At 57.1% G+C, this 27,855-nt stretch overlaps 2 protein-coding genes across 3 annotated transcripts in view; one reads left to right on the top strand and one right to left on the bottom strand.

The window, feature by feature from the left end:
• Nucleotides 1-2,026: 2,026 nt before the first annotated feature.
• SSTR2 (somatostatin receptor 2) lies at nucleotides 2,027-5,017 on the bottom strand. Of its 2 annotated transcripts, none has more exons than XM_061455229.1 (2): nucleotides 4,945-5,017; nucleotides 2,027-4,554 (listed from the first exon to the last, which is right to left on the bottom strand). In XM_061455229.1, exon 2 carries the CDS (start codon nucleotides 4,470-4,472, stop codon nucleotides 3,357-3,359), a length of 1,116 nt encoding a protein of 371 aa, XP_061311213.1. In that variant the 5' UTR covers nucleotides 4,473-4,554; nucleotides 4,945-5,017; the 3' UTR covers nucleotides 2,027-3,356. The 2 variants fall into 2 exon arrangements, with proteins under 2 accessions (XP_061311213.1, XP_061311214.1); XM_061455230.1 differs by having other exon boundaries at nucleotides 2,027-4,533; nucleotides 4,945-5,008.
• A 5,084-nt stretch (nucleotides 5,018-10,101) lies between these two features.
• The window catches only part of SLC39A11 (solute carrier family 39 member 11), a 76,218-nt gene continuing 58,464 nt past the window's right edge, over nucleotides 10,102-27,855 (top strand). The window contains exons 1-4 of the mRNA XM_061455231.1: nucleotides 10,102-10,128; nucleotides 11,159-11,272; nucleotides 12,162-12,200; nucleotides 16,659-16,817. Coding sequence (XP_061311215.1) covers nucleotides 11,165-11,272; nucleotides 12,162-12,200; nucleotides 16,659-16,817 — 306 coding nt within the window. The 5' untranslated portion in view covers nucleotides 10,102-10,128; nucleotides 11,159-11,164. The remainder of the gene's footprint in view (nucleotides 10,129-11,158; nucleotides 11,273-12,161; nucleotides 12,201-16,658; nucleotides 16,818-27,855) is intronic.

Genomic DNA, 27,855 nt, shown 5'->3' on the forward strand with positions numbered 1-27,855 from the left:
CTGGGGTGATGCTCAGCCCAGCCACAGCACCAGGCTTCACATCTCTGAGGGCTGAGGAAGAGGAGACAGCGAGGATGGCTCCATGCAGGGCAAGCCAGGGGGGCTTGTAGAGCCCCTTGGCTTTGCTCTTTGGGGCTCTTTGCCTGTCCCGTGTTGGGGCTAGGAAGGGGAATTGGCTCCTCATGAGCTATGGGGAGACCAGGCAGGTGCCGGCTCTGGCAGACCCATAGCAACCCCCGCCCGGTGACAGCCCCATCGCACCCGCAGCAAAGCGGCGGCCCCGGGTCCGTGCTCCCTGCGCGCTCCGAGCCGTGCTCCGGGCGCTGGAACGAGCCTGGGCTGCCCGGGGCCGGTGCGTGCGTGTGTGCGGGGCGGCAGCGGAGCCGCTCCAGCGCCCGCCGGCTCAGCGCGGTCACTGCGAGCGCCCCGAGGAGCGGAGCCAAGCTGAGGTCAAGTTCCCACTGAGATCAAGCGGCTGCGAAGGCAAACTCTGTCACTCGCCCGCAGCGGCAGCGGGGCTGCTCTTTATTAGTCAGCAAGGAGCCAGCAGCGGGGCTCGTTCGCCTGGGTTTGCTGCGAGCGCTGCGCTCCCGCTGCTCGCTCCTTCTCCTGCCCTTCCCCTGGGGTGAGCTGGGGCAAGGTGGCCGTGGGGGGGCTCTGGCAGCCCCCCCCCCCAAAGCCACCTCGTGCTCCTTCCCTGCAGCATCCCACCTCGGTGGCCTGTGGGATGTCGGTGGCAGCCCCTGTGCTCCTCGCTCCTTCACCTGCACCCCTTTATCCCCAGCACAAGAGATCCCCTGGGTGCGGTGGGGGAATGGGGTATTTCTGATCTCAGTCCCCTTGCAGAGCTCTGAGCTGCCAGAAATGTCATTGTCTGGGGGTTCTGCCAGGACAGAGCTGATCCAGGCACACGCTGTGCTGGGCAGGGTCCTTCCCAGGGCTGGGAAGCCAGGCTTTCCGTATTCTCCTCATTAAAGCAGCACAGAGAGGAGATGCTCCTGCTGGAGACTCCCTCTGCCATCAGTTGGGGCGGTGGTGACAGAGCTTGCATAGGGCAAAGCTGGCCATTGCAGGTGAGTGCTGGGGGTGTGAGCATCAGCTCCCATGAGGGGCAGGGGGCTCGGTGATCCCTTCCCATCACCTCCCTGTTTTCCACACAGATCCCTCCTTCCCCACCCACCAAACATGAAATACCCACAGCCCGGCTGACGCATTGCTGCAGCTCCAACACGGAAACCTCATCCTAGCAGAGGGCTCTGGCTGCACCAGGCCTGTCCATCACCATCCAGTACCTCACTGTAGTGCAATGTGCTGCTCGTGGTTTAATCCTGCAGCACCAGCAGGGCAGCTCCTGCTGCCTCAGAGCCCGGCTTTGGCTTTCCCTCCCTTAGCACAGGCAGCGAGCAACAGCAGGTGCCCGCTCAGGGCTGAGCCCAAGCAGTGCCTCTGGGTGCTCGGATGCAGACACCCTTCCTCAGAGGAGCACTAAAGAGTTAAAAGCAAATCAATGCTGACACCGCTCTGCTTTGCCCTGCAGAAAGTCCCTGAGCCATGTCCCTGGTGTCCCTTGTGCCGGGGAGCAGGCACTGGGCCTGGCACTGAGCTCTTCTGGGGGGCACAGCAGGATGAGTGATGCCCTGGGCTGGGACTTGCTGCAGGAGCCAGGTAGAGCCATGGAAAATCATCTCCCAGAGCTGATGCTCTCAGAGCATCACCTGGGGGTGGTGCAAGGTGGCACCCCAAAGTGGGCAGCACCTCGTGGGCAATGCTCATCCTTGTAGTGTGGGGTGAAGGCTCTGTGCCTGCTGGCCATGGGGCTGCTGTGGGGGCTCCAGGGAATGATGGGAAAGAGGGGGGGTGAGTGAGACCAGGCTGATTCCCTCACCTAAACCCTGTGTTCCCATGGCTCGGCTCTGGAGCAGGAGCCTGTGAACAGAGCCTGGCCTCTGGCACAGGATCCAGCTCTTGTCCTGCTCCCCTGGGCTTTCCCTCTGCTCCTGCTGCGCTGGACAAGGAGGGCGGCTTTGCACTGAGCTGGAGGGGAGGGCAGGGACAGAGCCGAGTGCTCCAGGATGGTCTCGAGAAGCTGAATGCAGTGGGAGCTCGGCCAGACCCCTTACCCCTCATGCTGTGTGCTGCACCCTGTGTCCCCCCCTTTTCCCACACTGTGATACAGGAGAGGGATGGGGGTCTGCACACGTGCTGCTCTGCTCATGTCATGCCTCAGTGCTGGAAGCTCTGTCCTCTTCCCTGCCCTGTCCCTTCTGCTCAGGCAAGGGTCAGGACCAAGTCCCCAGCATCCCCCCAACCTCCTGTCCCCATCCTCTCCATCTCCCCTTCCTCCAGCGTGACTTGCCTGGCAGGAGCAGGGCAGCCGCTCACCACATTCCGAGTGTCCGGCAGCCCCAGGGATCCTCAGAGCCGTGGCTGGGGCAGGACAAGCCCAGATCTCACCCAAAGCCCTTGCCAGGGTGCTCCAAACCCCTGGTGCGCCGCTTCCAAGGATTCCCCAGCAGGGACCGGTGCAGGTGATGGTGCCAGCGTGCTCATCCAGTGGGAAGAGCGGAGCTCGGCTGCCGGTGTGGGGCTGATGCTGCCGCGGAGGGAGAAGGGGGAATTCCTCCATCCGAAGAGAAAACCTGCGGGCAGGTGACGTCAGGGCAGGAGAGGGAAGGGATTCTCCTGCAGCAGGGATGGAGGATGCAGGGTAGGAGCGTGGTGGGACCAGGGGGGCTGCCGGGGTGGCAGAGCTGCTTCTCATAGGGCAGCCCCCTCTGTGCTGCTCTGTCACCGCCGGGCAGGGCGGCTGTTGCAGACGACGCAGTCAAACAGCAGCAGGGACCTGCAGGGGAGGCCATGGAGGAACTTAGAAGCCGGGTAAACCACAACCCCAAATATCCTTGTCTCCCGGAGGAGGGTGGCTCTCCGGGGAGCTCCCATCAGGTCTTTGCTATAAGACACTGTCGGCACGCACCCGTGGCCTCGGCTGCTCCTGAGGTCACCCCGCTGCGTGTGTGTGTGTCCACACGTGAGCACCCGTTCTGGGGCAGAGCACCCAGAGCCAACCGGCCCCGGGGGTACCACCGGGGGAGCCAGCGGAGCCCCATGGTGGCACTTTGGTGTTGAAACGCTGCAGCGCTACAAGGGGTCTTTGTTTCCCTGGTGAGGCAGCTCCTCTCGAACCGTTTCCTTCCCCAACCAGCAGCAGCTCAGGAGGAGCCCCAGTGGGGAGCCCCGATGGTCATCGGTGCGTGCTGCCATCCCTAAACTGGAGCTGCTGCCCTGACTCCGTACGTGCCGCCGCCCTGCTGCAGCGGGCGAGAGCAGAGCGAAGGAAGGACCACGCCGCTGCCCCCTCAGATGCTGGTCTGCAGGTCACCGTTGAGCAGGGTCCTCTGGGTTTCCGTGGTCTCGTTGAGCCTGGATTTGTCCTGCTTGCTGTCGCTGCGGTCCGCCTCGTCCATGCCGCTGACCTTCACCAGGCAGAGGACGTTCTGGAAGCTCTTCTTGAAGTTGTCGGACAAGAAGGCGTAAAGGATGGGGTTGGCGCAGCTGTTGGCGTAACTGAGGACCACCACGAAGTCAAACATGCCCTTGAGGACAGGCGTGGGCACGATCAGCACGGAGACGGAGGAGACGTTGAAGATGTAGAAGGGGAGCCAGCAGAAGATGAAGACGGCGACCACGATGGACACCATCCTGGTCACCTTCTTCTCGGACTTTTTCCTCTTGGACGAGCCCACTCTGATGCCCGAGGACTTGACTTTGATAATGATGAACAAGTAGCAAAGGCAGATAATGGTGAGAGGCACCAGGAAGCCCAGGATGAAGGCGTAGATGATGAAGCCTGTGTACCAGGCACCCGACTCTCCTGGCCAGATGATGGTGCAGCTACTCCTGCCGTGGTTATGCTGCACGCCAGCGTAAATCATGATGGGCATGATCACCAAGAGGGAGATGCCCCAAACGGCCATGTTGATCATTTTGGCTGTCCTGGGCCGCCTCCACTTGGCAGATTTAATGGGATGGACGACAGCCAGGTACCGGTCAATGCTCATAACCGTCAAGCAGAAGATACTGGTGAACTGGTTGATCCCATCCACTGTCATGACAATTCTGCAGAGGGCTTTGCCAAAGGGCCAGTGCACCAGGGCCACCTGCATGGCCAGGAAGGGCAGCCCGAGCATGAAGAGCTCGTCCGCGATGGCCAGGTTGAGGATGTAGATGTTGGTGATGGTCTTCATCTTGGCATAACGAAGGATGACGTATATCACCAGCGTGTTGCCGCACAGCCCGATGATGCAGACCACGAAGTAGATGAAGGTGAGGATGGCGTTGCTGGTCAGGTCGAAGTGGTGCCCTGTGGCGTTCTGCGACGTGTTGGTGGGCGCCTCCACCGAGAAGTTGTCAAAAGGGGAAGATGGGGAGAACCAGAAGGCGGTGGCATTGGGCAGCTCGTATTCCAGCTCCATGGCTCTGCTGGTCCCTGGGTGCTGCCTGTTCAGAGGAGCCGGGATGTCATCGTCCCTCGCTCTGGGGACAGATGAGAAGATTCTAGAAATGGGAGAATAAAGCGAAATGAAGGGATTCTGGGGGGGGGGGATTTGCCCGTCCTGCAGCGAGCCCGGTGGTGGCAGAGCTGCTCCCTGCAGGGGCTCCCCCCGCACCGCCTCTCCCGAGCTCGGGACCGCCGCGCTCTGCCCTGGACACGCCGCAGCTCCTCCTGGCTCCGGTGGCACCGGGACTCCCCGCATCCAACCCTGAGTCCCCGCCGGGTGCTACCGATGCCCGCAGCACCGGGTGCTGGAGGAAACCTCGCCCCGTGCCTCGCCCTTCAGCGGGGCGCCGGCCCCGACGGGGCTCCCCGGGCGGCTCCGCTCTTCCCCCCGCCCCATCCCGCTGCTCCCCGAGGGGCACCGGCGCGGTGCTGCCCCCGCCGCTCACCTGCGCCCGCCGCCGCGCCCCGGCGGGGACCGGCACCGGCAGCGCCCGCAGCTCCGCTCCGAACCGCTCCGTTCGGCTCCGCCGCTGGACCCAGCACCGGCTGCTGCGCTCCGCCCCGCACGGGGCGGCTCTGCGGGGCCGGGGCGGGGACAGCCCTGCCCGCACTGCCTGTACTGCCCGCACTGCCAGCCCTGCTTGCCCTGCCTCTGCTGCCCACCCTCCTCTGCCCTCCATGCACTGCCCGCCCTGCTCTGCCCTTTTCTGCCCACTCTGGGTGTAGGGATCCTGATCCCCCCAAAGCGTGGCAGGACCTGCCCGGTTCCATGGGGCTTCCGGCAGAAATCGCATCCCTCGGCTCTCTCCTCCTTCTCCCACGACCTTGGCTTTGTCACCTGGCTCCGGCTGCGGAAGCAACATCTTGGTCCCAGGGATGGTGCAAAGGGCTCAGCTTCTCCTGATGTCCCCAGGGCCACCACAAGGGAGGGACGGGGCAGGGTGATGGCAGCGTGATGGCCACGCTGTGACCATGGAGCCGGAGAGCCCCAAGAGGTGTCTGAGAGTCCCAATGTCTCCCAGGAAGCTGGGAGCTCCTTGGCCCGGGGATTTTGCACCTTGCCACCAAATCAAGGCAGAGCAGGTCCTTGCTGGCTTGGCACAGCCCTTGGAGAGGTGGGAAGGTGATGCTGTGATTGCTACAGCTTTGGGGTCTCTGGGGACTTGCACAATAAGGGTGGCTTCTGCCCCAGCCTCTGCAGTTAGCCAGTGACGACGACTGGAGGAGGAAGGCCAAACCCCAGAGGTGTGGGGGAGATAACCCCTGTTCTGGTTTGTTTGAGAGCTTGAAAGCAATTAAATAATAGCTGTTCCTCTCCTCCCCTTTCCATCACTTATCAAAGAGACAATAGAGAGCAGGAAATTAAGTGACTTGGAACAAAGAGCCCAGAGCGAGGGGACCGATTGTGGTAAGAGGGGCTGGGAGGTTCTCACTTGCACTTGGTCATCCACTTCCCAAGGTGGACCTGAAGGCACCGGCTCCTGGAGCATGCGGGAGGATCATTGTGAGCCCCATAAATAGCCAGGAGGCTGCAGAAAGCTGCTTCTGGTAGTTAATATCCCAGTAAAGGTGTGTGAGGAGGGAGAATGGGGAAGGAGGTGGTTTGGGAGGAGGGAGTGCAGCACGCTCGCAGCCCCTCTGAGCTTTTCCCTGTTGTTTTATCCTCTCCCTGTGCTTCCTGTGCCCAGCAGGGATGTCCTAACGGTGCCCTGCCCTCAAAGCCACATTGGCAGTGGGAAGGGGAGCGCAAATCCTCCTTGTGCTCATTTCCAGTGCTGCCTCCTTGAATTTCTCCCCTGAACAGATGATGCTGCCACATCCCCCCCTTGAGTCCCTGTGGGTCAGGATGCTGCGGTCCTCCTCACCCCGGCACCTTGAGCAGCCCCAGTCCATACTGGTTTCTCCCAGTGTGGTGCTGAGCATCACATCTTCAGCCACCCTCTGCCCTTCACCTCCATAGGAAGCCAGTGTTGGATGCAGGGGCTGGGAGCTGTGTGGGCTTTAGCTCCTTGGCTAAACACAGATCTAATCTTCATTATAAACCCGCACACCTGGCGAGCCGATGTGCTGAGGGCTGATCCTTGCTGATATCCACCTAGCGAGGAGCGCAGCCGTGCTGCGGAATGGGAGAGCCTGAGCCTTTGGAAGCTTTTCCTTTCATTCTGCTTCGATTTGGGGTTGAATTCAAGCCTGATCCCTACCTCTGGGTGGTCCCTGCTTCGCAGAGACATTGTACCCCAGCAGCTGGTTTGGTGCTGGCAGATAAACTCCTCTTTGTCCTTTAGCCTGGGAAGCATCCAGTGCTGAAAAGCCATTTACTGGCAGGGCTGGAGGAGAAGCGCACAGCCTCTTCCCACACGGCTTCGGGGGCCGACAGAGCCCATGGGAGAGGGGCATGGGGATTACGTGACCACAGAGCCCTTTTTGAAGCCCTTCCAAGTTTGCTGCCATCCATTCCCAGCTGTTCTGCAAGATTCCCTATGGAAAAGAGCGTTTTCGACCCCTGTCCTGGAAATGTGTTGTAAGGAGCCGGGGCTTTGGTTGCCAACAGAGGGGTAGGGTGAGCCGGCCTTTCTCCCTGATACGTGCATGGGAGGCAGCGAGAGCTCTGGAATAGTGCAGGAATAAGGCTCTGTTGGATTAGTGGGTCTGCTGAAGGGGAGCTGGGAAGCACTTACGGGTTCCAAGTGGATGCCAGTACAGGCAGAGATGACCACGGTGTTTCCCGGGTGTGTTTTAGGTGGCATTGCCCTTTCCCTGTCCTTTCCTTTGTCCTTTCCCTGTCCTTTCCTTTGTCCTTTCCCTGTCCTTTCCCTGTCCTTTCCCTTGTCCTTTCCTTTGTCCTTTCCCTGTCCTTTCCCTTGTCCTTTCCCTGTCCTTTCCCTGCCCATCTCCAGCCCAGCAGCCAGGAGCAGGGCTGGTGGCTCTGCTGACGCCCTGGCTCCGTGTCAGGGCTGCCTGGGATTCGGGAGGCTTTGCTTTGCTTTCTGCTGATTATCCAGACAAACAAGCTTGGACCAGCTCCTCGTGCCCCCAGGCAGGGCACAACCAAGCTGGTTGCTGCCAGATCTAATCTGGCAGCGTCTGCAGCAGTGATTGATGAGGAGGGAGAGGATGATGGATGGGGAGGGAGAGGTGAGGGTGACCGGCGGCATCCCGCATGCCCCGCAGCATCCAGCCCCCATGGGATGCAGCGCCAGTGGGTTGGAGGCATTCCCAGAGGAGCATCGCACCATCCACACACAGCCCCTTGCTGAGGGCTGCCTCCTGCTCCCACCAGACCTCCCAGCAGATGCTGCTTCCTCCTATTCCTGCCTCTCCCATCCATTCCCTGCCCTATTTCCCTCTGTAATCAGTCACTGATCTCTCTGAGGGCACCAGGACTGGGCTGTGATGGGAGCCGCGCATTCCCCATGGATCACATCACTGAAGCCCTGGTGCTAATGAGCCTTTGGCAACCATGGGCTGAAATCTCTGCTCCTGCCGGTCCTCTCCCCACTGTGTCCAGCTTGTTGGAGGGTCCCGAGCCTTCAATGGGGACTCAGCAGCACCCTGCTCTTGGCAGCCGGGCTCTGCACCAGCTTCTCCTGTCAGGATCAGTGCCAGCGCACACCAATCGCCTGTGATCGTGTCCCTGTGCCCTCCTGTTGGAAGCAGCTCGGTGCTGGCAGGACTCTGCTCTCCCCCAGAGCTGCACCGGCTCCATCCTGTCCCCCTTGGGGAGCCCGAAGCTGCCACTGGGCTGTGACTAAGAGGTGACATTAGCCTGGCATGGAGCTGCTCCCGCACCCTGTCTTCTGGCACGTCTCTGGATGCCCGCGTTCCCTGTGCACTGCAGCCGCCTTGGTGCACGTCCAGGCTGGCTCCGGCCTGGCACGGATGGGTTTGGGTTGGGAAAGAGCCTGGCCATGAGCCCAGCCTGGGCAAAGGGGATGCAGAGGTACCCCATTCGCAATGCCTGGTGAGAAGCACGTCTGGGGCATCTCCAAACGCATCTCAGCCTGAGGTGCCCTGGTGCTGGGTTGTGCCTCTCTGCCACGGCTTCCCCAGACATCACTAAGGAGTTTTTACTGCAAAAATCCAAAGGGATTTGCATCCTGGCTGCCTGTGGCGACGGTGCTGCCGCTTGCAGCGTCCCACATACATCAATGAGATTGCACAGGAACTTGTGCCCCTTTTGTGGTTTAAAATGCATTTTAGGACTCCAGGTAATGCATGGTTACTACTGTGGGACTCATCCTTCCTGGTGCTGCTCTGGGCAGGGGTCCTGCAGGAGCTGCCAGCCCTCCCTGGTACTGCCTTTGCCTGTGTGCACTGGGATGCAGAGGGATGGGAAACTGCACAGCGTGGGGATGGGGCTGGGGTGCAGAGGCCAGGCAGGACCTTGTGGGTCTGTTATCATTGGGGAGGTGACCCAGAGGTGTCCCTGCACACAGGGATGACACTGGGGAAGGGGAACGTGAGTTGATTCTGCTGCTGCTGCTGCACAGAGCCATGCGCTGCCACATTGGCCCCATTGCCTGGAGCTGCCCACACATCCCTAGGCAGGAACATCCCCATCAGCCTCCCCCGGACCATGGCAGGCTCCTGTTTCAGCAGTGTCCCCGTGCTCCATCACAGCTACCCAGGGAACCCCGGAGCTCTGTTTGCTCTGTCCCTGCATCCCTCCCAGCTGGTACCTCACGCTGCATCTGCTCCTTGTGGGAGCTAATGAAGGATGAGGCAATTACAGGGGGAGATTGATTAAATCCTAAATCACGGAGGTTTCAAATGGCCTTGACCTTTCCCAGCTGTGGCAGGGGAGGCTGATCAAAGGCTGTTAGAAGATAAACACTCTAATAAAGACGGGTTATGTTGCAAAAGAGCTGGATGTGTCCTTCTGCCACCCCCTGAGCCTTCTGCTGTGGCACAAGCTGGAGGCACCAGCGAGCCCGGCCTGGCTCCTGCTGCTCAGGCTCAGCTAATGGGGAGGAGTCAGTGCTGGAGCTTCTCCAGCTCCATGTGGTGCAGGGGCTTGGCCACCGTGTCCCTTGTGATGATGCTTTGGGGGACCTCAATGAGTGGGAGAGGACGGGGGCGCTGCATGCACCCTCCAAAGGCTGACGGGGCTGGCTGCCGGCACTGATGGATATGGGAGCTGTTTGCTCCTGCTGGGTGTTGCAGGCTGCTCATTAATGTGCAGCGGCCGGTCTCTAATGAGCGCTGCTAATTGCGCTGCACGGGCACAGCCCCCCGCGGGATAGCGCTAACAAACTGCACGGAGGTGCCAGCCTACCCCAGTCCAGAGACCGGGATTTGAGCAGCCCAGCCCTGGGGTCACCGTGCAGCGGGGGGAGCCGAGCCGTGACCGGCGGTGACAGTGACAACAGTGATGACAGCAGTGATAGCAGTGACAGCAGTGACAACAGTGATAGCAGTGACAACAGTGGTAGCAGTGACAACGACAGCTCCGTGCCGCGCCCGCCCGCGCCGCCCGCCCGCCTCACTTTCCCGCGGCCTCTCCCTCCAGAAACACAAGAACCGCGGGCGGCCCTCCTTCGCCGCGCTCCCATTGGCCGAGGCCGCGGTGGTGGGCGGGGCGGCGGCGGCGACACGTGTGCGGCACCAGGAAGCGGTGGCGGCGGCGGCCGGTGAGCGGGGCCGGGGGCTCCGGGGGCTCCGGGGGCTCCGGGGGCTCCGGGCGCTCCGGGCGCTCCGGGCGCTCCGGGCGCTCCGGGCCCGGCTTTGGCAGCCGGAGGGTCCTTGGGGTGCCGGCACTGGGAGCCCCGCGGCAGGGCCCGGTCGGGTGCTGGGGTCCCGGAGCCCGGGGGGGGGGGGGGCGCGGGCGCGGGCTGTGCGGGGCTTTGTGGGCTCGGGGTCTAGACCCGGGTTGCTGGGGGGGTCCTGACCCAGGCACCCACCCCAAAGGGTTTAGCAGCAGCCCTGGGGTAAGGCCGGGGCTGGGGAGGGCCTTAGGAGGAGGAGGAAGGAAGCACCGGTGTGTGTGTTCCTTATGTACCTCTATAGGTGTATGAATGCGGGGGTGTTTTGGTTCGCTGGCGCGTGAATCCGTGTGGGTTTAGGTATCTGTGCCTGTTCCTGCACACGCGTGTGGTTCCTCAGCAGCGCAGCTCCCGGCCTGTTCCCAGAGCACAATGTGCCCAATGACCCCCCCCCCCGAGCTGGGTTTTTGAGGGCTCGTTCCCACGTTTCCTTGGTCCTGGGGCTCAGCAGTGTTGGGAGCTGGGTCTCACAGGGGTATTTGCCTTCAGTGCCAGGAAACCTGGTTTTGGGCGCAAATAAGTGCCCTCCAGTAGCGGGGTGAATGGCCTGGGGATGCAGGATGCATCCTCCCCTTGCTCCGTGAGGTTTGAGCACTGTTTGTGCTTTTCTTTGCGCTCTGATGCTGCTCAGGGAGCTGAGCCCAAAATCAGCCTGGGGTTCTGCACCAGATGGGATGTGATGCATCCCAGCCATCCCTCCTTGGGCCCTCCTGCTCCTCTGAGCTCAGATTAAGCCTTAAGGGAAAAAGAGAAGCTTGGAGAGGCATTGGGATGGTTAAGCTCACTCTGCCCCCTTTGCTGAGGAGGGGTTTGGGGCTCCCACATTAACCAGGGTGGGTATGGGGATTATTCTCTCTTTACACACCAAGTGCTTCTCCTGACCGTGTTGTCCCCACAGGTCAGCATGATCCCGGGGCACGGGCCGGTGCTGCAGGCGGTGCTGGGCACGTTCCTCACGTGGGGGCTGACGGCGGCCGGCTCCGCGCTGGTGTTCGTGTTCTCCAGTGGGCAGGTGGGTGCTGGGCACATCCGTGGGGTCCAGGTGAGGGCTGCCCCGTGGCCATGGGTGGGTTTGGCTGCCCCGTCCCAAGTGTGAGCTGCTCAGCATTGGGCCTGGGGGGCAGCAGCAGAAGAATCCAGCTCGTTTCCATCCTGTTTATCCACACAGAAGAGAAGGCAATCAAATTCCTGACCCCAGGCAGTGGTATGTGCAGTACCACGGCTCCCAGCGCTGGGGAGACAGGGCAGAACCGCAGGCAGGGCTCCGTGTTTGGAGTAGCAGGTTTCCCTTCTGGAACCTGCTTTTTGCTGCCGCATCCCCAGCTCGGGATTCGGGTCAGAACAAGCAAAGCGCTGATCTTTAACTCGTGTTGTGTTCCAAAATTAGAGGCCCCTCTTGCTCCCGTCTTCAAAGTTGCCCGCATGGATTTATTATTTATGCCCTTCTCTTGTGATGATTTATTCAGGAGCCTGTGCGCAGTGAGGCTCCCTTTGCAGGCACACGTTGGTTTCCTTCCTAGGGGAGGGCATGGGCTTAAGAGGGAAGACTGCCCTGGGAGCGGAGCGGGCAGGATAGGTGCTGGGTTGCTGGGAGAGGAACGGCTTTGTTTATAGCAGCCTCTTCTTAGAGGCCTCAAAGTCTTCAAGGTGGGGAAATGCAATGGGGGAGTGCCTGGTTTAGCTTTAGAATGATTATGGGATGGGCCGAGGGAGCTGGGATGCGCTGTGGGCTCTTGGTGCTAGTGGGGTTCCGTCGCCCTAGCACAGTGGGCTCCTTTGCATGAGGAGCACGGTTTTTGCCCCAAAGCACAGGCATCACTTGGGTTGCAGGAATGGGGAGAAGGACGTTATCCCACTGCTTCTGCTGGGAGTCAATGGTGTGTTTTGTGCTTGGTTTCCAGAGGCGGATCCTGGATGGGAGCTTAGGCTTCGCCGCGGGGGTAAGTACAGCATCCTTCTGCTGCTTGTCTCTGTTCTCCTGAGGACACCTCCACAGCCCGGCCATGCTCCGTTTGGTTGCCTGCTCATGTTAGTGTCTCCTGGATAATGGCCTGAGGTGCAGGTGGGGCAGGAGGAGCGCGGTGCAGCTGTGGTTGCCTCATGTCTCAGTGCCCCCTTTGTGAGCAGGGGGGTGGCACGAGGAGGGCCGTGAGGATGCTGAGCTGCCCACCCTGGATTTGGGGCTCTGGACTTAAACTCTTCTCATTGTCTTGGTGGTCTGAAGTGCCACGGTGGGTGACAGGAAACACCACGAAGCTCAGTTTGCTCCCTGCCGAGCTTCCCTGCTATGTGCCTGCGCCTGCTGCTGGTGTGAATAATTGAACTCATCTGTTGTAACGCTGGGGCCATCATTTATAGATGAATCTCTGGCTCTGGAGCTTTCCTCTGTGGTCGTTTCCGGAGCTGTTTTGCTGTGGAAGGCACAACCTTGTCCCTGCCAAGCCAACTTGGAGCCACTTTGTGGTGCTGGGGACAGCGTGGGGCTGGCTCGGTGCTGGCAGGGCGCAGCGTGATGCTGGCCTTGCCGTGGCTGCTGTGTCACCCTGCCAGGAGCTGTCAGTGCTGCGTGGCAGAGGTGTGGCTCAGCCGGGGAAGCAGAACTCCTGCAAACATTCCCTTTTCCCTCAGCTCCTTCCGATGTGCTGGGCTGGGAGCGGGAGAGGGGAATTGTTGTCCAGGGATGCTGCGGGGTCTGGAGGGGGGCGTCAGCGCTGGCAGGTCCTGTTGAAGAAGGTGCTGCCACCCACGAGCTGCAGTTTGTGAAGGTTTCCAGGTCGTGGTTATGGGCCTGAGCTGCTGCAGCTGGTGCTGGATGGGGCGAGGTGTTTGTGCCACACAGGGTCACTGCAGCACAGCCAGGACCAGCTTTTCTGGAGGAAGATGTCAGAGATCCAGTGTTCAAGGCCAGGTTGGATACAGGGGCTTGGAGCAAGCTGCTCTATGGAAGGGGTCCCTGCCTGTGGTAGGGTTGGAGCTGGATGGGCTTTAAGGTCCCTTCCAACCCAAACCATTCCATGTGTACGTTTGGCAGTTGTACGGGGTCCATGGAGAAGCTGGAAGAGGAACCACGTCCTGACCCAGCCCTTTGGCAGGAAGGACTGTAGCTGACTCTTAGGTTTAGGTGGGATGTGATGCTGGAATGAAGCTGGTTGTGTGTCTGTGGCTGGCTGTGCCTGGAGAGGGAACCCAGGCAGGCTGTGGAGTCCTGCCTGGCTGGCATAAAGGGGCTGTTCCGGCCTCATCCAGGCTGGTGCTGCAGACACAGTGTTGGGGGCTCTCTGCTGGCTCCATGAAGGACAAAAAGCAGGATGTGGGGCAGCCAGGTTTGAATCCTGTTTGTGTGGTTTTCTTCCTCCTCTGTAAGAGCATCTCTTCAGGCAGCAGCGCTGCTCTGCTCATGGGCTGCTGCTCTTGCTGTAAGGGATTTGTGTTTGAGACACGGTGGCTTTGATGCAGATCTCTTGCAGATACAGATGGGCTGTTTCTCAGGGCACTGGGGCAGAGACAGGAAGCGCTGAGCTTCCTCTTTATCTCTGCTCTCCAGCCTGGGCTGCTGGGTTTAATTGAACTTCCCTTGCTCTCTGAGAGGCGGCAAACCCGCAGGGCTGTGCGTTCAGAGCAGGTATTGCTGCTGCCTTTGCTGTTTGGTGCTTAGCTCAGGATCCCTGATGCTCCTCTGGGCTCCAGGGGACATGGACATCCTCTCCAGGCCCAGGATCACTGATGAAACAGTCCTCTTTGCTGTTGTCTGATGTGTCATATGTGTCCTGTTGTGTCTGATGTGTCAAAGGGGACCAGTGTGGCTGGTCACTGTGTGATGGAGGAGCTCGGCTTCCTCCAGCCCAGTACCAGTGCTTGGGTCTCTGCGCATTTAGCTCCTCTCTGCCTCAGTTCCCCCTCTGGAAATCAGGGATAATAGAGGCCTTTGTATGTGAAAGCCTCCGAGGTGATGTGTTTCCATAGAGACAAGGCTTTGCTTGCTTGGGCATCTGATGTGAAATCCTGGCTTTTCTCTTAAATCTTGATATTCTTAACTAAGACCTTTATGTTGTAGATGCTCTCCGTTATCTCGGTGTTATCCCCGCGGTGCTGTGCTCTCAGACATCATAAACGCTTGCAGTGCTCCCTCCCTGCAGCCTCTCCTGCCTATTCCTGTCTCTTAGCTTGATTTCTCCTGTCCCACGTGAAGCAGCGAATGGTGAGGACGTGCTCTTTAAACCGCACCAGGCACGTCTCCTATTGAATATTCCCTTTCAGTGCTGCTTTAAACAGCATCAGTAATTTACACAGGTCTGCTGAGGCTGCTCCCTGTTCTCGGAGCCTTACAATCATTTAGGTTAGAGCAGACCTTTAAGGTCATTGAATCCAACTGTAATGAAGTCAGGCTAAAAAGCTTGGCAGGGAAAACGTCCTGCCGGGCTCTCACCTTCCCATTTTCCCTCCCCTCCTGCCCAGGGAAAGCCTTTCCCTTGTAAGCACCTGGGGTTGCCTGCCTGTTAATGTGGCTGCTTCCCTTGGAGCCACTGCTCTCATCTGGGTGGCCATGCAGGAGTGTGATGAGATGTGGCTGCCTGCAGCAGATGAGGGCTTTAACTCAGTGGTGTGATGCCAGGCTTGGATCAGTGCAGGCCCCCTGCCTTTGCCCTTGGGTCCAGCAGGACCAGCGGTTGCAGATGAGGATCATTGTCCTCTTTCTCCTGTGTTTGCAGGGAAAAAGCTCCTGTGCAGCTCTGAAGCTGTGGGGCTCGAGGCAGTTGGGGTTTGAGCCTCTGCTTGTGCTGATGTATCCCAGGGAAGGGTCTGGGCTCCGCACAGCCCGGGGATGCTGTAGATCCATGGCTGCCTTCTGCGTGCTTCCTCCTCCCCTCTCAGCCACAGCTTTGTCAGGGGCAGGTGGGTTTATGGCATTGTTGCATCTTGGCTGGGGAGCATGAAGTCTCCTTCTAGAAATGCCCAAATCCACACTGGCAGGAGCTGTGTGTCCCGGAGCTGGTGGGATGTGGGTCCCCTGCTCCCTGTTTTAGAGGGGCTGGTGTGAGGGGGAGGCTTTGTGCAGGAAGTGTTTCATTGATCTGAGCCATCCCAGGCAGGATTTTCCCCTTTTATTCCTGCCTTGGTGACCAGTTTGCTCAGGGAGGTCGGTGGCGTTTGGGTTCCTCTCTCCCTGGCTGGGGACTTTATACAGGTTTGAAATAGATGGCGATTTCTTTGTTACTTAAATCAGGCAGAAATCCTCACCCTGTTTAGTTCAGGAGCATCTCCTGATATAAGGGATGCTGCTGAGCCAGAGGGGGATCTCATGGACTCTCTAAAACTGCCAAACACACACATGGAATGGTTTGGGTTGGGAGGGATCTTAAAGCTCCTCCAGGTCCAGTGGTGGGCAGGAGCACCCTTGGGCAGGACTTTGGCTGCTCCCGGGCAAGCTCATGTCCCTAAACCCACACGGGGACATCATCACTTCTGCTTGCTTCCAGCTCCCCCACCGAGTGGGGACAAGGGCTTTCTCTGCAGGAAAGGCTGTAGGAATCAGTGTCTTCCCCCCCCTCCAAGCAATTGAAGGTGGTTGTGAAGCCCCACAGCTCCTTCCCTCAGCTGCTGAGGTTGGGGTGACTTCAGGCACTGTCATCACCTTCCCCCAGGGCCTGTGCACAGCAGAGCTGGTGGGAGCTCCGCTCCTGCCTTCGGGGGTGATGGGATCTGGAGGCTGAGCCGTGTCATGCCTCTGTGTTCCATAGGGAACTGATATCTTAAGGAAGATGACAACATAATTCTGCAAAGCCTTTCCCTGTTGCTTGTGTTTCCATGTTGGGGTGTGTGGTTGTTTTTTAAAGGAGGTGGCATTTGAAATCAAGTTTGACAGCCGTGGTTAGGGCTGACATGACAGCCTGCTTTCTTCTTACTCACAGAGAGCTGAGATCTGCACAGTCCCTCAGGGACTGGTGTCTCCAGCAATAGGCATCTAGCTCCTTCATTAGAAGCGAGTTAAAATGTAATGGTTTCTTACGTACTTCTGTGGGTGAGCACTCGTGCTGGGGGAGCAGGTGGAGCAGCATCTCTCCTGAGCATCCTGCAAGCGGGGCTTTGGGGTTGCTGCCTGCAGAGGTGGGGTCATGATGAAGGGCTGCTGTGGCTGTGCCAGTTCCATAGGAAGTCACCCTAAAGAGCTCATGTCAGTTGTTTGCTGCCTTGCACTTCCGAGCCAAGGGAAGCACTCATGGGGAAACGCTTCTCCATCCTGTGGTGGTTGTTCCATTGGGAAGCAGGTTCTGATGGCTCTGCAATGGGTGGGTGGGTGTGAAGCGCAGGGGTTTCCCTGGCTGGAGGGTGGGCATCTGGGGTCAGACCCTTGTGGCACTGGGGTCTCCATGGTTCTCAGTGGTCCCCTTGTCTCCCAGGTCATGCTGGCTGCTTCCTACTGGTCCCTCCTGGCCCCAGCTATCGACATGGCCGAGGAGTCCGGCAGCTTCGGAGCCTTCGCCTTCTTCCCGGTGGCCCTGGGCTTTGCTCTGGGAGCAGCTTTCGTGTACTTGGCCGACCTGCTCATCCCGGCTCTGGTAAGTGGGGTCACGGAACCCCAGCCTGGGTTGGGATGGAAGGGACCTTAAAGCTCCTCCAGCTCCAACCCCTGCCACGGGCAGGGACCCCTTCCATAGAGCAGCTTGCTCCAAGCCCCTGTGTCCTTGAACAGTGCCAGGGATGGGGCAGCCACAGCTTCTCTGGGCGCCCTGTGCCAGCGCCTCAGCATCCTCACAGCGAGGATGCTCCTGGGCTCCTCCTTCAGCTTTAATAAACCCGTGTGTGCTGGGCGGCTCTGCCGATGCTGCTGCAGCTTCAGGCTCTCTGCACTCTTGTTTTTTCTCCCCTTCATGCCACTGCTTTTGTTCTTTTCTCCGGCAGCGCTTTGCAAACAGCTCAGGTGTGACCTTCTGCTTCAGCCCAGGGGTTTAATTTGCAGAGCTGCCAACCCTTTAAGCACTTCCGAATGGAATGAGCCATCCTGGTGCTGAAGAGTGTTATTGCAAAACCAAATAAATCCGGAGCTGTTGGGCTTTTACAGCTGGAAACACAAGCGTGGCTTCGTCAGGGTGTTTCCAACAACTTCCAAAGAGCTTTTTAAACTCTATTTGTTTGAGTGGAAGGGGAGATTATTTGTGGCTCTGAGTAAGGAGCGTGAGGCTTCCCGCTTAGCCGGTATCCAGAAGAGCCTGTGGCATCAGCTTTCCCTGCTCCCTCGCTTTTTGAGCCTCTTGGAACAGGTCCTGAACCCTTTGCAGGATGCAGTGAGGGGCCAGGAGCTGCTCTCCGGCTGCCAGAGCCCTTGGAAGCTGATTGCCATCAAACCCTGCTTTTTCCTATTGCTCTCGGTTGCCTGTCTCTTGCCTGCATTGGCCGTTGCAGTGATTGCCCTTGTCAGAAGGAGCTGGATGGGGCTCAAGATGTATTTGATCAGCTGCCTGAAGCTGCTGTTTCCCAACAGGGTAAACAGTTGTACCACAAACCCCGCTTCTTCCTGGTGGCTGCTGTTCTTCTCTGCTATGCTTTAAAATGAGAGCTTGTGGAAGGGGAAGATTCTTGCACTGCCCAGAGCAGGATGGGCTGGTGGCAAGGGTGGAATGGAAAAGGGGGTGTCCCTGTGCGGGGCTATGGGCAGGACCCACCTTGTCAGAGCTTGTGCAAATGCAAAATGCCCCTCGGGTAACTCAGGCCTCCTGCACTGCCTGCCCAGAGGCAGCGGTGACAGCTCCTGGGCTGGTCAGATGCTCTGCAGCGGGCAGGGGATGGGACTTCGGGGATGCTTTAGGGTACCCAGAGACTTGGTGAAATTATGAGGGATGATGTGGAAGGAGCACAGGTAGAGGTTAAAGCTGAATGTGTTGAAATGAAGAATCAGTGTCTGGTCAGTCTGGAGCCATCCTTGGGGCTGTGCTGGCAGGGGAATTTGGCTCAGGATGCATCTCCCTTCACTTGGAGCCCAGACATCTCTCTCGGGAGCTGTTCAGACAAAGGTTAAACCATTGCACTTCACTTCCAACAAGTGTCACTTTCTAAACCAGTTAAAATCTGAGTTGGCTGGTGTGGGTGTTTTTTTCCCTGCACTTTAAGTCAGGCAGGGAAGGGATGCTGGTGAGAGCATGGGGCTCACTGTCCCTGCAGGGCAGGACGAGGGATCCCTTTTTAGCCTATTGCTCTTTATGCAGAGAGCTCTCGCTGTACCTGGCACTCCTCCAGAATCAGTTTGCTGGATAACAGCAGGTAGTAAAAGCTTTTAATGAGTCCTTATCACTCCAGCCCTGCTCCCTGGGGAGGAAGAAAGGTTTTGCTCCTGCTGCAGCCCCAACAGGAGCTCTGGTGGTACCCAAGTGTGGGCTCAATGGCAGAGCTGGGGCCAGCAGGAGGGTTAAACCTCTGAGAGAAACTGGTTTAATGATGCCCAACAGCTGTAGTCATGGAATTCCTTAGGAAAGTCAAATCCAATCTATTGCATCTTTGTCCTTTGCCATTTCCCTCTGTGAACCCTTGAATGTGTTATCCTTTAGCTGAGCTTATGGAGGAGGAGATGCTGGTGGTGGAGGACAACAAACTACAATGGGAGGGCTTGGAGGGTGAGACCGTTGCAGGAACAGACCTCAAGGGCTCTAAATAAGAGGCTCACCCTTATTTTGGCAACAGTCTATTTGTGTGTGTTGAGCCAAAGCGTGTGCTCACCAGCAGGACCGGGTTCAGTGCTGGGGACGTGGCAGCAGAGCTGGTTCTGCAGCAGGATGGTGGAGTTTCTGGCATATCTTAAACCACTGAGGAACAGCCCATTTGCCTCTTCCCAGCCTGGCCCTGGTGAGGCCCCAGCAGGTTTCTCTCTTCCTTTGCTCTCATTTAACCTTACTGCTGTGCTTTAAACAAGAGCTTGGCTTCCGACTGGTATTGAGGCAGTTGCTGCATGGAGAGGGGCAGGGGATGGGGAGGGTGAAGGAGATGCTATTGCCTTTACTAAAAAGGGTTGGGGCTGAGGGTCTCTGATGCCAAGGCCCAAAGCCTCGGAGGGAGGGTTTACTTGACAGTACTGCTCAGCACAGGAGGTCCCTGCTCACTGAGTAGCTATTTTGGGTCTACTGGAACGCATAAGAATGCTGAGATTAAGTATTATTATTCTCATCCTTCAAATCTGTCTTGCAGCTCTGCTGACTTGGCTGGGGTTTGCTCAGTCTCAGGTTTTATTGGGCTTCCAGGATGGGTTTCCTGCTCTGTTCTCCTTCTTCCCAGAGGAATCCCACAGGAGTCCAGAGGATGCATCCAGCCCTGACTCTGGCTTTCAGGCAGTCCCTGGCTGCTTTTCCTCCTCAGTTTCCCCATGGGTCTGTGTTGCTTTTGTCTTTAAGCTGTTGGATCCCAGCGGTGCTGCTGCTGGAGCTCCCATGGGTATTCCAGTGGAGCCTGGGGTGGGATGCTGGGTCTGGGCCCAGGGGGTTGCTTGTGTTGAAGCTGCCTTTTCCACATCAGTGCCCTTAAGTTCTCCTCTGGGCAAGTGGGAATTCACAGACGTGATGCGGGTGGATTGGAGATGAGGCATAGGCAAGGGAGAGGAGAAAACAAGCTGGCCGTGGTGCGAGGTGATAAACCCCTTGTGGGCTGCACATCAGCTCGGCTCTACCTGCCATAACATAGGCACTTATTAAGCGTGTTATTCCTTCCACTCCCAGCTGCATGACGTCCCCTCAGCTCTGATCATTACACTAAATAGGATAATGAGGTTTAATCAGCTCCATCTCCTCTACCTCCAGGCTTCATTTTGCTCGGAAACATCTGTCCGTGCACTGACAGCAGCTCTGTCACTCCCAGTGTGGTGGGTGCAGGTCTGCAGCCAGAGCCAAGCTCGATCCAGGACCTGGGTGGATGCTGTGGGGCTCGGGGTCTCCCTTGAAGAGCTGCTGGGTGGTCGAGGGGAAGGGAGAGGAGGGAGGATGCTGCAGGAGCACCGGGAGTTAATGTATAATCCGGGGAGAGAGCCGATGGGCCATTACTCAGCTCTAACGAGGAGCCTGCCAATACTTCTCGTGTAAAAGATGGTCAGGGATGTGGAAAAGGTGGTTGGGGATGGAAGGATGGGGAGGCAGGGCTGTAATTCCGCCCTGGAAATACCATCTCAATTGGATGTGGTTTTTCCCTTGTCACTTAGACACAGGGTCTGTTGTTTTTTCCCCCCTGAGTACAAGGTAAATCAATAAAGCTGCATGTGATGGGTGAGCCATACCTGAGATTAAAAACAAACAGCAACTAAAGTGCCCTTTAAAAGCCTTTTGCCTGGGTTGGTGTGTGCTCTGTGGGGCCCCTTGTGCTGCAGGCAGGACCAGCATGGCCAAAACCCCTGCCTGGGGGCTGGGGCTTGTGTTTCGTACCCGTTTTGAGACACTTTGGGGCTGTTTGTAGCTGTTTAATGGTTTTCGGGAGCAGGCTGCAGATCTTCCTGTGGGATGGAGGAGTGGGGTGGGTGTGGATGCTCATAGTAGGAGGCTGGATCCCATTAACCCCCTCTAAACGTGACTGTGTTGTGCTCCTTCCCTTTCCTATTTTTGCTATGTGAGGTTTTTGGAATATCCTCTGGGACAGGGCACTTGGTCCAGCAAATTTGAAGCTATTTTTGGCAGGTCCCCTCGGGAAGACTTTGGGAACTCGATAAACAGACATCCGAGGGTTCCTCTCAGTTCATAATGCTGGTGTTTGGTTCACCGTGTGCCTCCAGGATGCCTATTTTGCTTTCTAAATCCATGCAAGTCACTTACTGGGGGAAAGCTGAGGGGGATGCTGCACGAGGGGGAGCAGGGACCATCGCACCCGCTGCGGGCCTGGATGCAGATTTAAAGCTGCAGTTTCATTCTCAGGGCTCAACCACAGCTGGGTTAGACCATGGGAAGCATCCTTTTAGTGGGGGGTTCGTTAGGCAGTGGTTCCTGGCGTGTTCTGGGTGCACTGGTGTAATGAAGCAGGGCAGTCGCCAGTGCCGTGGGTGCAGTTTGAGGATGCTGGTGATGCTCCCGCTCTGTGCTTCCAGCTGGGGAAGATGGAGAGCTTTTAATACTTCCCTCCCTCCTGGTTTGCATGGAGCTGGATGTGACGGGTTAATTATTTCACGAGGCAGTAAAAATGTGCTGGGTCTTGTCGCTGGTGTTAATTTATAATCGGAATAAAGGTTCCTCTTATGCAATTTGCTAATCCCTCCGGGACGTGCCCGTCACAAGTTCCCATTCTTAATGTGCTTCTTCCTGTTCATCTGTGACTCCTAGGAAGTTAATTAGCTGCACATCCTCGTTGCCATCCTACATGGAGGCTTTGGGGGTTCCAGTGTTAACCAAGGGTTCTGCCCGTGTGTGGGGCTGGTGCAGTTCCTGGTGTAATGCGTTTGTGAGTGGGACTGAAGCAGTGTCCAAAGCAGCCCAGGGACCAGCTGGGTCTTGGGCTACATCATCTTGGTGAAATGACCAAGTAAAGGAGGTGGGTTTGGTGGTTTGGGGCATGTGAAATGACTCTGCCTGTTTCTGTGCCTTTGCCTCGTGGGGGGGGATGAGGCTGGATGGACCAGAGGGATTTGGTTGGTCCGGGCTTGCGTGAGCTGCAGCTCGACTCGTGCATGCCTGGTTTGCTCGGGTTTCCTTTCCTTAGGGGGAAAATAACCCTTCTGTTTGTTTTCTTTTGTGGCATTCTGGCCCTTTCCCACTGGCTCTGGAAGGAAGGAAGGATCCGGCTTGACTGGGGAAGGGAAGCGTTTGTGGGAGCCTCATAAGGGAACGTAGCAAAGCCTGCTATTGGGAAAGGTCCTTCCCTTCCAGCTCTACAGGAATAGGAGTACCTGGGCATGGGTTTGTTAATTCATCAGGTAGAGCCAACCCAGCTCTGCATCCATGCAGGACTGATGCCTGGGACCGGCTCCCCTCTGTCCTGTCCCAGGGCAGGTTTTCCAACACGATCCCTGGTGCTGGCCACAAAACCCACCCATGGGGTCCTCTGGAAGTCTCTTGTTAGAGTCCTACTTCTCCAGGTCAGCACCCAGGAGCCCCTAAAGGTTTCATGATGATCTGTTTGCCCAAACCCCTTCCCTTCCCTGCCCCATGCAGTGGTTCCAGTGACTGAAATCCAGTTGTTGCTACACAGGGTGAAATGATTTGCAAAAAGCAAGGCACAAAGTTGTAATTACACTAATTTGGAGAGCAGCATTTTGTTGTATTAATGGAGGTAAAGGATTATTTACTTCCAGAGTGTAATTTGTCAGCTGCTCTTCATTATCATTTGCTCTCATTATGCATTAAGCATTTCAAAAAGCATTTGAAGCCCCAAAGCCAGAGCTGAAGAGCAGAGATGCCCTGAATCCAGGTAGGGGTTGAACTCCCTTCCCACCCTTGTTAGGTGTATGGGGACAGTCACCAACAGCAAATGAGGCCTGGGGTGGTTTGTGGCTCTGCAGGGTTGCACTGGGAACAAGGAGGTGGAAAACTCCCTTTGTAAAGCAGCAGGGACAGATAAAACGTGGCTGAATTCCTCATTCAGGGAGCTCCTGCACTGGATAAGTGTTTCTCCACCGTTCCCTTCTCTGTTACATACCTGTGCCCACCATAAAGGACCTTGCTCCTTCCTGCTCACCTCGAGTGGGTATTACGGGCTGATGAGGCTGGTAATGTAACATGGGGCTGCTCTTACCTCCGTGGCTCAGCCTTTGCTGATGGAATTTCAATTACTCTGAGGCTTGGCTCAGAATTGTTAAAGATGAATTTCCCGAAAGGAAGAACCTGCTGGAATGCCAAAGCCCCCTGTACCTGCTGAAAGAGCCTGGCTGTCACCACGGGGAGGGATGCAGTGCGTTGAGGGGTTCTGCTGGGTCCTGGACAGTGTCTGAGCCTTTTGCTGAGCACCCTTTCTGTTAGGTTAAGCTTTAGGTCTGGAATAAGCAGGCCTAAAGAGCACGCTCCCAGGGGAGAGCAAGGTGTGGGTGCTGCTGACCCACTGCTCGTAGCTGTGCATCACTGAGTGCCAGGGCTGGTTCGGTGCGTGTGCTCCGATCTCAAAACCTGCCTTTGAATTCTCTCACAGCATAACCCCAAATTAATGCCTCCGCTGTGGAAGGTAAACCTGCCATTAAAGTGACAGAGAAGCAGCGAGTGAAGTGGCAGTTGGAAGAGGAAGGCTGCTTGCATGGAGATCATGGGAAGATACAAACGCAGAGCTGTATAACTGCAGCACAAAGCCAGCTTGCTCTCAGGGTAAACTCTGACTCACCCAGACTGACTTGACACTGCTGTCTGCTGAGAGGATGTGCTGTAAAGAGTCGGGTCTGTGCCTCTTGTGTGTGCCTGTCCCCAGAGAGGGCACCCGCAAGCCCCCTTGGCACCAGTGGTTGCAGGAGGATGGGTAGGTCGCTCCTTGTGATGCTCAGTGGTCGCCTTTCCATGCAGACAGCTCTCGGAGGTGCTGTGGATGGTGTCAAGCAGACCATTGATCTTAATCCAGTGGAACACTGCCTCTGGCAACCTACAGGAAAGGAGCATAGGACTGAGGGAAAACCAGGCTGGTTTGGTCCTTGCTGCTCAGCCTGGATGAGGCTCCTCTGCTGGGGTTTGGACCCAGTGGGTGTCTCTGTTGGCACCCGCTCGATGCTGTGGGGTGGTTTGTCTGTGTCCTCTGGCAGGGTAAAGCCATTCCCCTTGTCCCAAGCCCCTCTCCAGGTTTCCTGGAGCCCCTTTAGGCACTGGAGCTGCTCTGAGGTCCCCCCTTAAGGAGCCTTCTCTTCTCCAGGCTGACCCAGCCTGGCTCCAGAGCAGAGCTGCTCCAGCCCTCGCAGCATCCCCATGGCCTCCCCTGGCCTCGCTCCAAACCCGTGGTGTTTTCCTGTCTCCCCCCATCATGCTCCAGTTGTCAGTGAGGTGCTGGAAGTGATGTGACTGTAATCTGCTGTCTGCAGGCTTTGGAGCTAATGCGAACTGATCAAGTGGCTGGGTGAGTCTCTTCTCTGTGTTTCAGGGTGTTTGCAGGCTTGGGAAGGCAGCTTGCTCTTGGCTTACACCTTGCACGTGTTGGTTTTAGGCCTCTCAAGACCTTAAAACCAAGGTACACATAGAAATGAGTGCTATGAGGGTTGATTTTGGAGCTCGTTTCCTGGGTTTTAGCTTGTCTTGGTTGGAGTTCAGTGCCCAAAGGAGTTGCCTGTGACAGGCAAGGACGAGCCCTGCCTTAGGGCTGCTTGGGGGGGAACCAGCCCAAAATTCAGCAGTGCCCATGGGACAGTCCCGAGGTTCTTGTTAGTGGTGATGAGGAAGTGCCTTGTCCCCTATTGCTCCTCTCTTCAGTAAGGAATTAACAAATTGTTTGCAGTAGCTGAAGAGAATCAGTGGCTCCTCCTGTGCGTTTATTGGGCTGAGCTTCAGGAAGGTGGTTGATGCTCCCTTGCCTCTGCCACGGCTCCTGCAGACAAGCAGAGGAGTCAGTGCCTCTCTTGGTGCTGTTTTGGTCATTATGGGGTGTGCAAGATGTGGGGAAAAGGAGCAGAAAGCGAGGAAGTGTCCTTGGGAATGAGCTGGCTGTGGCTGGATACCTGGCTGTGATGCTAGGGGGATGCAGGGAGAAGGGGCTGCACCCCAGCACCGCTTCTCCATCCCTTTGCCTGGGGCTTGTGCACATCCACATTGCTAATTGTGGGTCTGAAGGAAGTTGTGTGTTACCATAATGTCATTAGGCAGCACTGGCGTGGCGTGGCTCTTCATTTGAGGGGTGATGGATCGCTAGCTGGGCCTTCTGCATCCCACCAGCCCTCCGGGGGCTCCCAACATCCCACCCTGCCGCAGCAGCCACCCGCTTTGCTCTCCCTTTTGCCATAAATTCAGTCTGCACTGATAGCAAATCATTACTGAGGGGTATATTGTGTAAAAATGAGCTGTTAATTGAAGTTTTGTTTGCTTTTTCTCTTACCCTTGCAAAAAGCCTTGCATAATAAAAGGGCTGTAAAAATACATGTTGCCACGCTACAAATATACAAGGTGAGAAGGGGGCAGGGAGAGAGAAAAGAGGCAAAGCTGGTCTCCATTAGACTTTAATAAGCATGTGGAGAAAAAGCTCTTGTTAATCCCATCCGAGGTTTAGAGGTTTATTGCTCACAATTAAACTCTCATATTGTAGTGCTGACTTGATGCCACAAACCTCTCTGCAGTGTCCTGCTGAGCAAGCTGCTGGCATCTGGGTGGTGGTGATGTGTGTCCTGAGGGAAATATCCCTGGGGGAAATAATGGAGTCAAGGAATGGTTTGGGTTGGAAGGGACCTTAAAGCTTATTGGGATCCAACCCCCTGCCATGGGCAGGGACACCTTCCACTAGAGCAGGGTGCTCCAAGCCCCATCCAGCCTGGCCTTGAACACTGCCAGGGATGGGACAGCCACAGCTTCTCTGGGCACCCTGTGCAGGCGCCTCAGCACCCTTAGGATATCCCTTATACACCCTATAGGATCTGGCTGTGGCTGTAACAGCCAAGTTTCCTCCCAGCAAAGAGCTGGAAGTGGATGCACATCCTGACTGCTTTTGGTGGTCCATTCACAAACAGATTTAGTGGCTGTGTTTCGAGCTTTGTCTGAGCTTCCCGACGACCGGCACCTGCAGGCAGGAGGCTGGTGCCACGAAGCCCGTGTCCTGCTGGTGCAGAGGTGGGTTCTGCTCGTCTAACAGCTTGGGTTTTTTGCTATGTCCTGTGGCAAAAGCAGCAAGCGCATTCCTGTGCCCTTGTTTGTGCCGTGGCAAAGGTTAGGACAGCAGCCTCCTCTGTGCCGTGGAAACCAGCGCGCTTGCGAAACATCCCCTTTGGTAACGAACCCTCTGATTCCCTGGGAATCACTCGTGCATTCCCTCCTCCCGGGCAGTGCTCCCCAGCCCCGTGCTATCGGAGCTGCCGCCTTCCCAGAGCCGATGCCAGCGACATTCCTGCTGTGTTTTCCCTCCCTCCTGGAAAGGCCGAAGCCCCAAGTGTGCCAAGGAGAGAAATCCGTATGTTTGTTTTTAATAGGAATGTTGCTTTGGCCAAAAAGCTGGATTGGCCGTTGCCCATCTCCCCCTGGAGCTCCTCTTGGTGGGGTATGTGGTAGTATGGGTCAGCTCCCTGGCAGTGATGCTCGTGGGGTCTTGGCCCTGCTGTGTTCCAGCTTTGAGCGGGTACCGCCACATCCCTGGATGAGAAGGGCTGCGGGATGCTTTCCTCTTGTTGCCATTGGGGGGCCAAATCTGGTTTATGTGGGGATTTGGGGTGGGGTTTGATAAATTTCCCTCCCTTGGGTGGTGGTTCTGGATGTGCTTTGGTGCTGCTGCTTGTGGCACTACCAAGTGTCTCCCATCCGCTGCTGTCAGATGAGGCAGCTCCCATGGGAGCCTCTGGTGCTGGGATTGCTCCAGGGTCACCCCATGGGACACCCATTCTGTCCCCATGCCCCTGGTGGTACGAAGGGGGGTGACTTGCTCCTCGTGCCCCCGCAGCCTGTCTGCAGAGGCTGGTGATTAAAGCTGCTGTTTGCAGTTGTCAGGAATTGTGAGTTATCAAAGTGGCTGGTAATTAGCAGTGAATAAAATGTACTCGCAGCAATATTACATTAGTTACAGATAAAGCGATACCAGCCTGCCTTAATACTCACTGAAGCTTCCCTGTGCAGTTATCAGGGCAGGCTCTGGTGCCACGGGATGAGAAGGGTCTCCCAGCCTGATGTGCTCTGCGCACAGGATGCTGCCGGAGCAGGTTTGCCATGAAAACGCTGCAGTTTGGGGTCTCTGCATGAACCTTTCCTTCCCCGTTCCCGCAGCAGCGCTGCCATAGCTATGAGCATCCTGCCTGCTGCAGGCAGGGCTGCGTGTGGGGCAGGAGGGAGGATGTGGGGCTGGAGCAGCCAGATGGAAGATGCTCAATGTGGGAAGCAGGAAGCCCTCGGGCTTCCCCCCTGTAGCTCTTGGAAGATGTTGGTGTTCCCAGTGCAGGCGGGGAGGGCTGTGGTGCTGGTGTGATGCAGGATCAAGCCTTTGGAGTGTGTTCCTCCTTGGGAAACTGAGTTCCATGAGGATGCTGTTGCATTAAGTGTCTGCTGCATCGATCATTTGCCTCTGCTTAGAGTTGTTCTGCTCCTGCCTGGGGCTGAGCAAGCTGGTGCTGCTGGAATTCCAGTCGAGGAGCAATTCCTATCCAGCCCCCTCACTTCAATCCCAACCCGACGCCTCTGGAGCTGTTGATGTCGTGGTGGGACAAGGATGTATTTGGGATCTGGCTGATGGGATGGGGGCTTGGTTTATGTTCACAGACCCCAGGAGCTGCTGATGTCCACCAGCAGTACCGTGCTCATCTTTTCCGTTTGTGGGGTTGGGGTTACTCTGGCAGCTGGAGCTGTTGTGGTCCAGGCAGTGCTGGGTGTCCCCAGCTTTATTCCCAATTTATAGGGATGCCTTTTGTTGGATCAAAGGGGTCTGGGTGCTGCTGGTGAGACCCAGTTGTGGACTGGGCTTGGGGCTAAAACAAGGGAGATTTGCTGTGTCCCAGAGCTGTGCATCAGATGCTACTCATCATAAATATGACTGTACCCACTTCAGTGGTGA

Source organism: Pezoporus flaviventris, unplaced genomic scaffold (genome assembly GCF_033815535.1).
Source record: "Pezoporus flaviventris isolate CSIRO_AGI_PZ_B2104156 unplaced genomic scaffold, CSIRO_AGI_Pfla_v1 ptg000020l, whole genome shotgun sequence".
Lineage (NCBI taxonomy): Eukaryota > Metazoa > Chordata > Aves > Psittaciformes > Psittacidae > Pezoporus > Pezoporus flaviventris.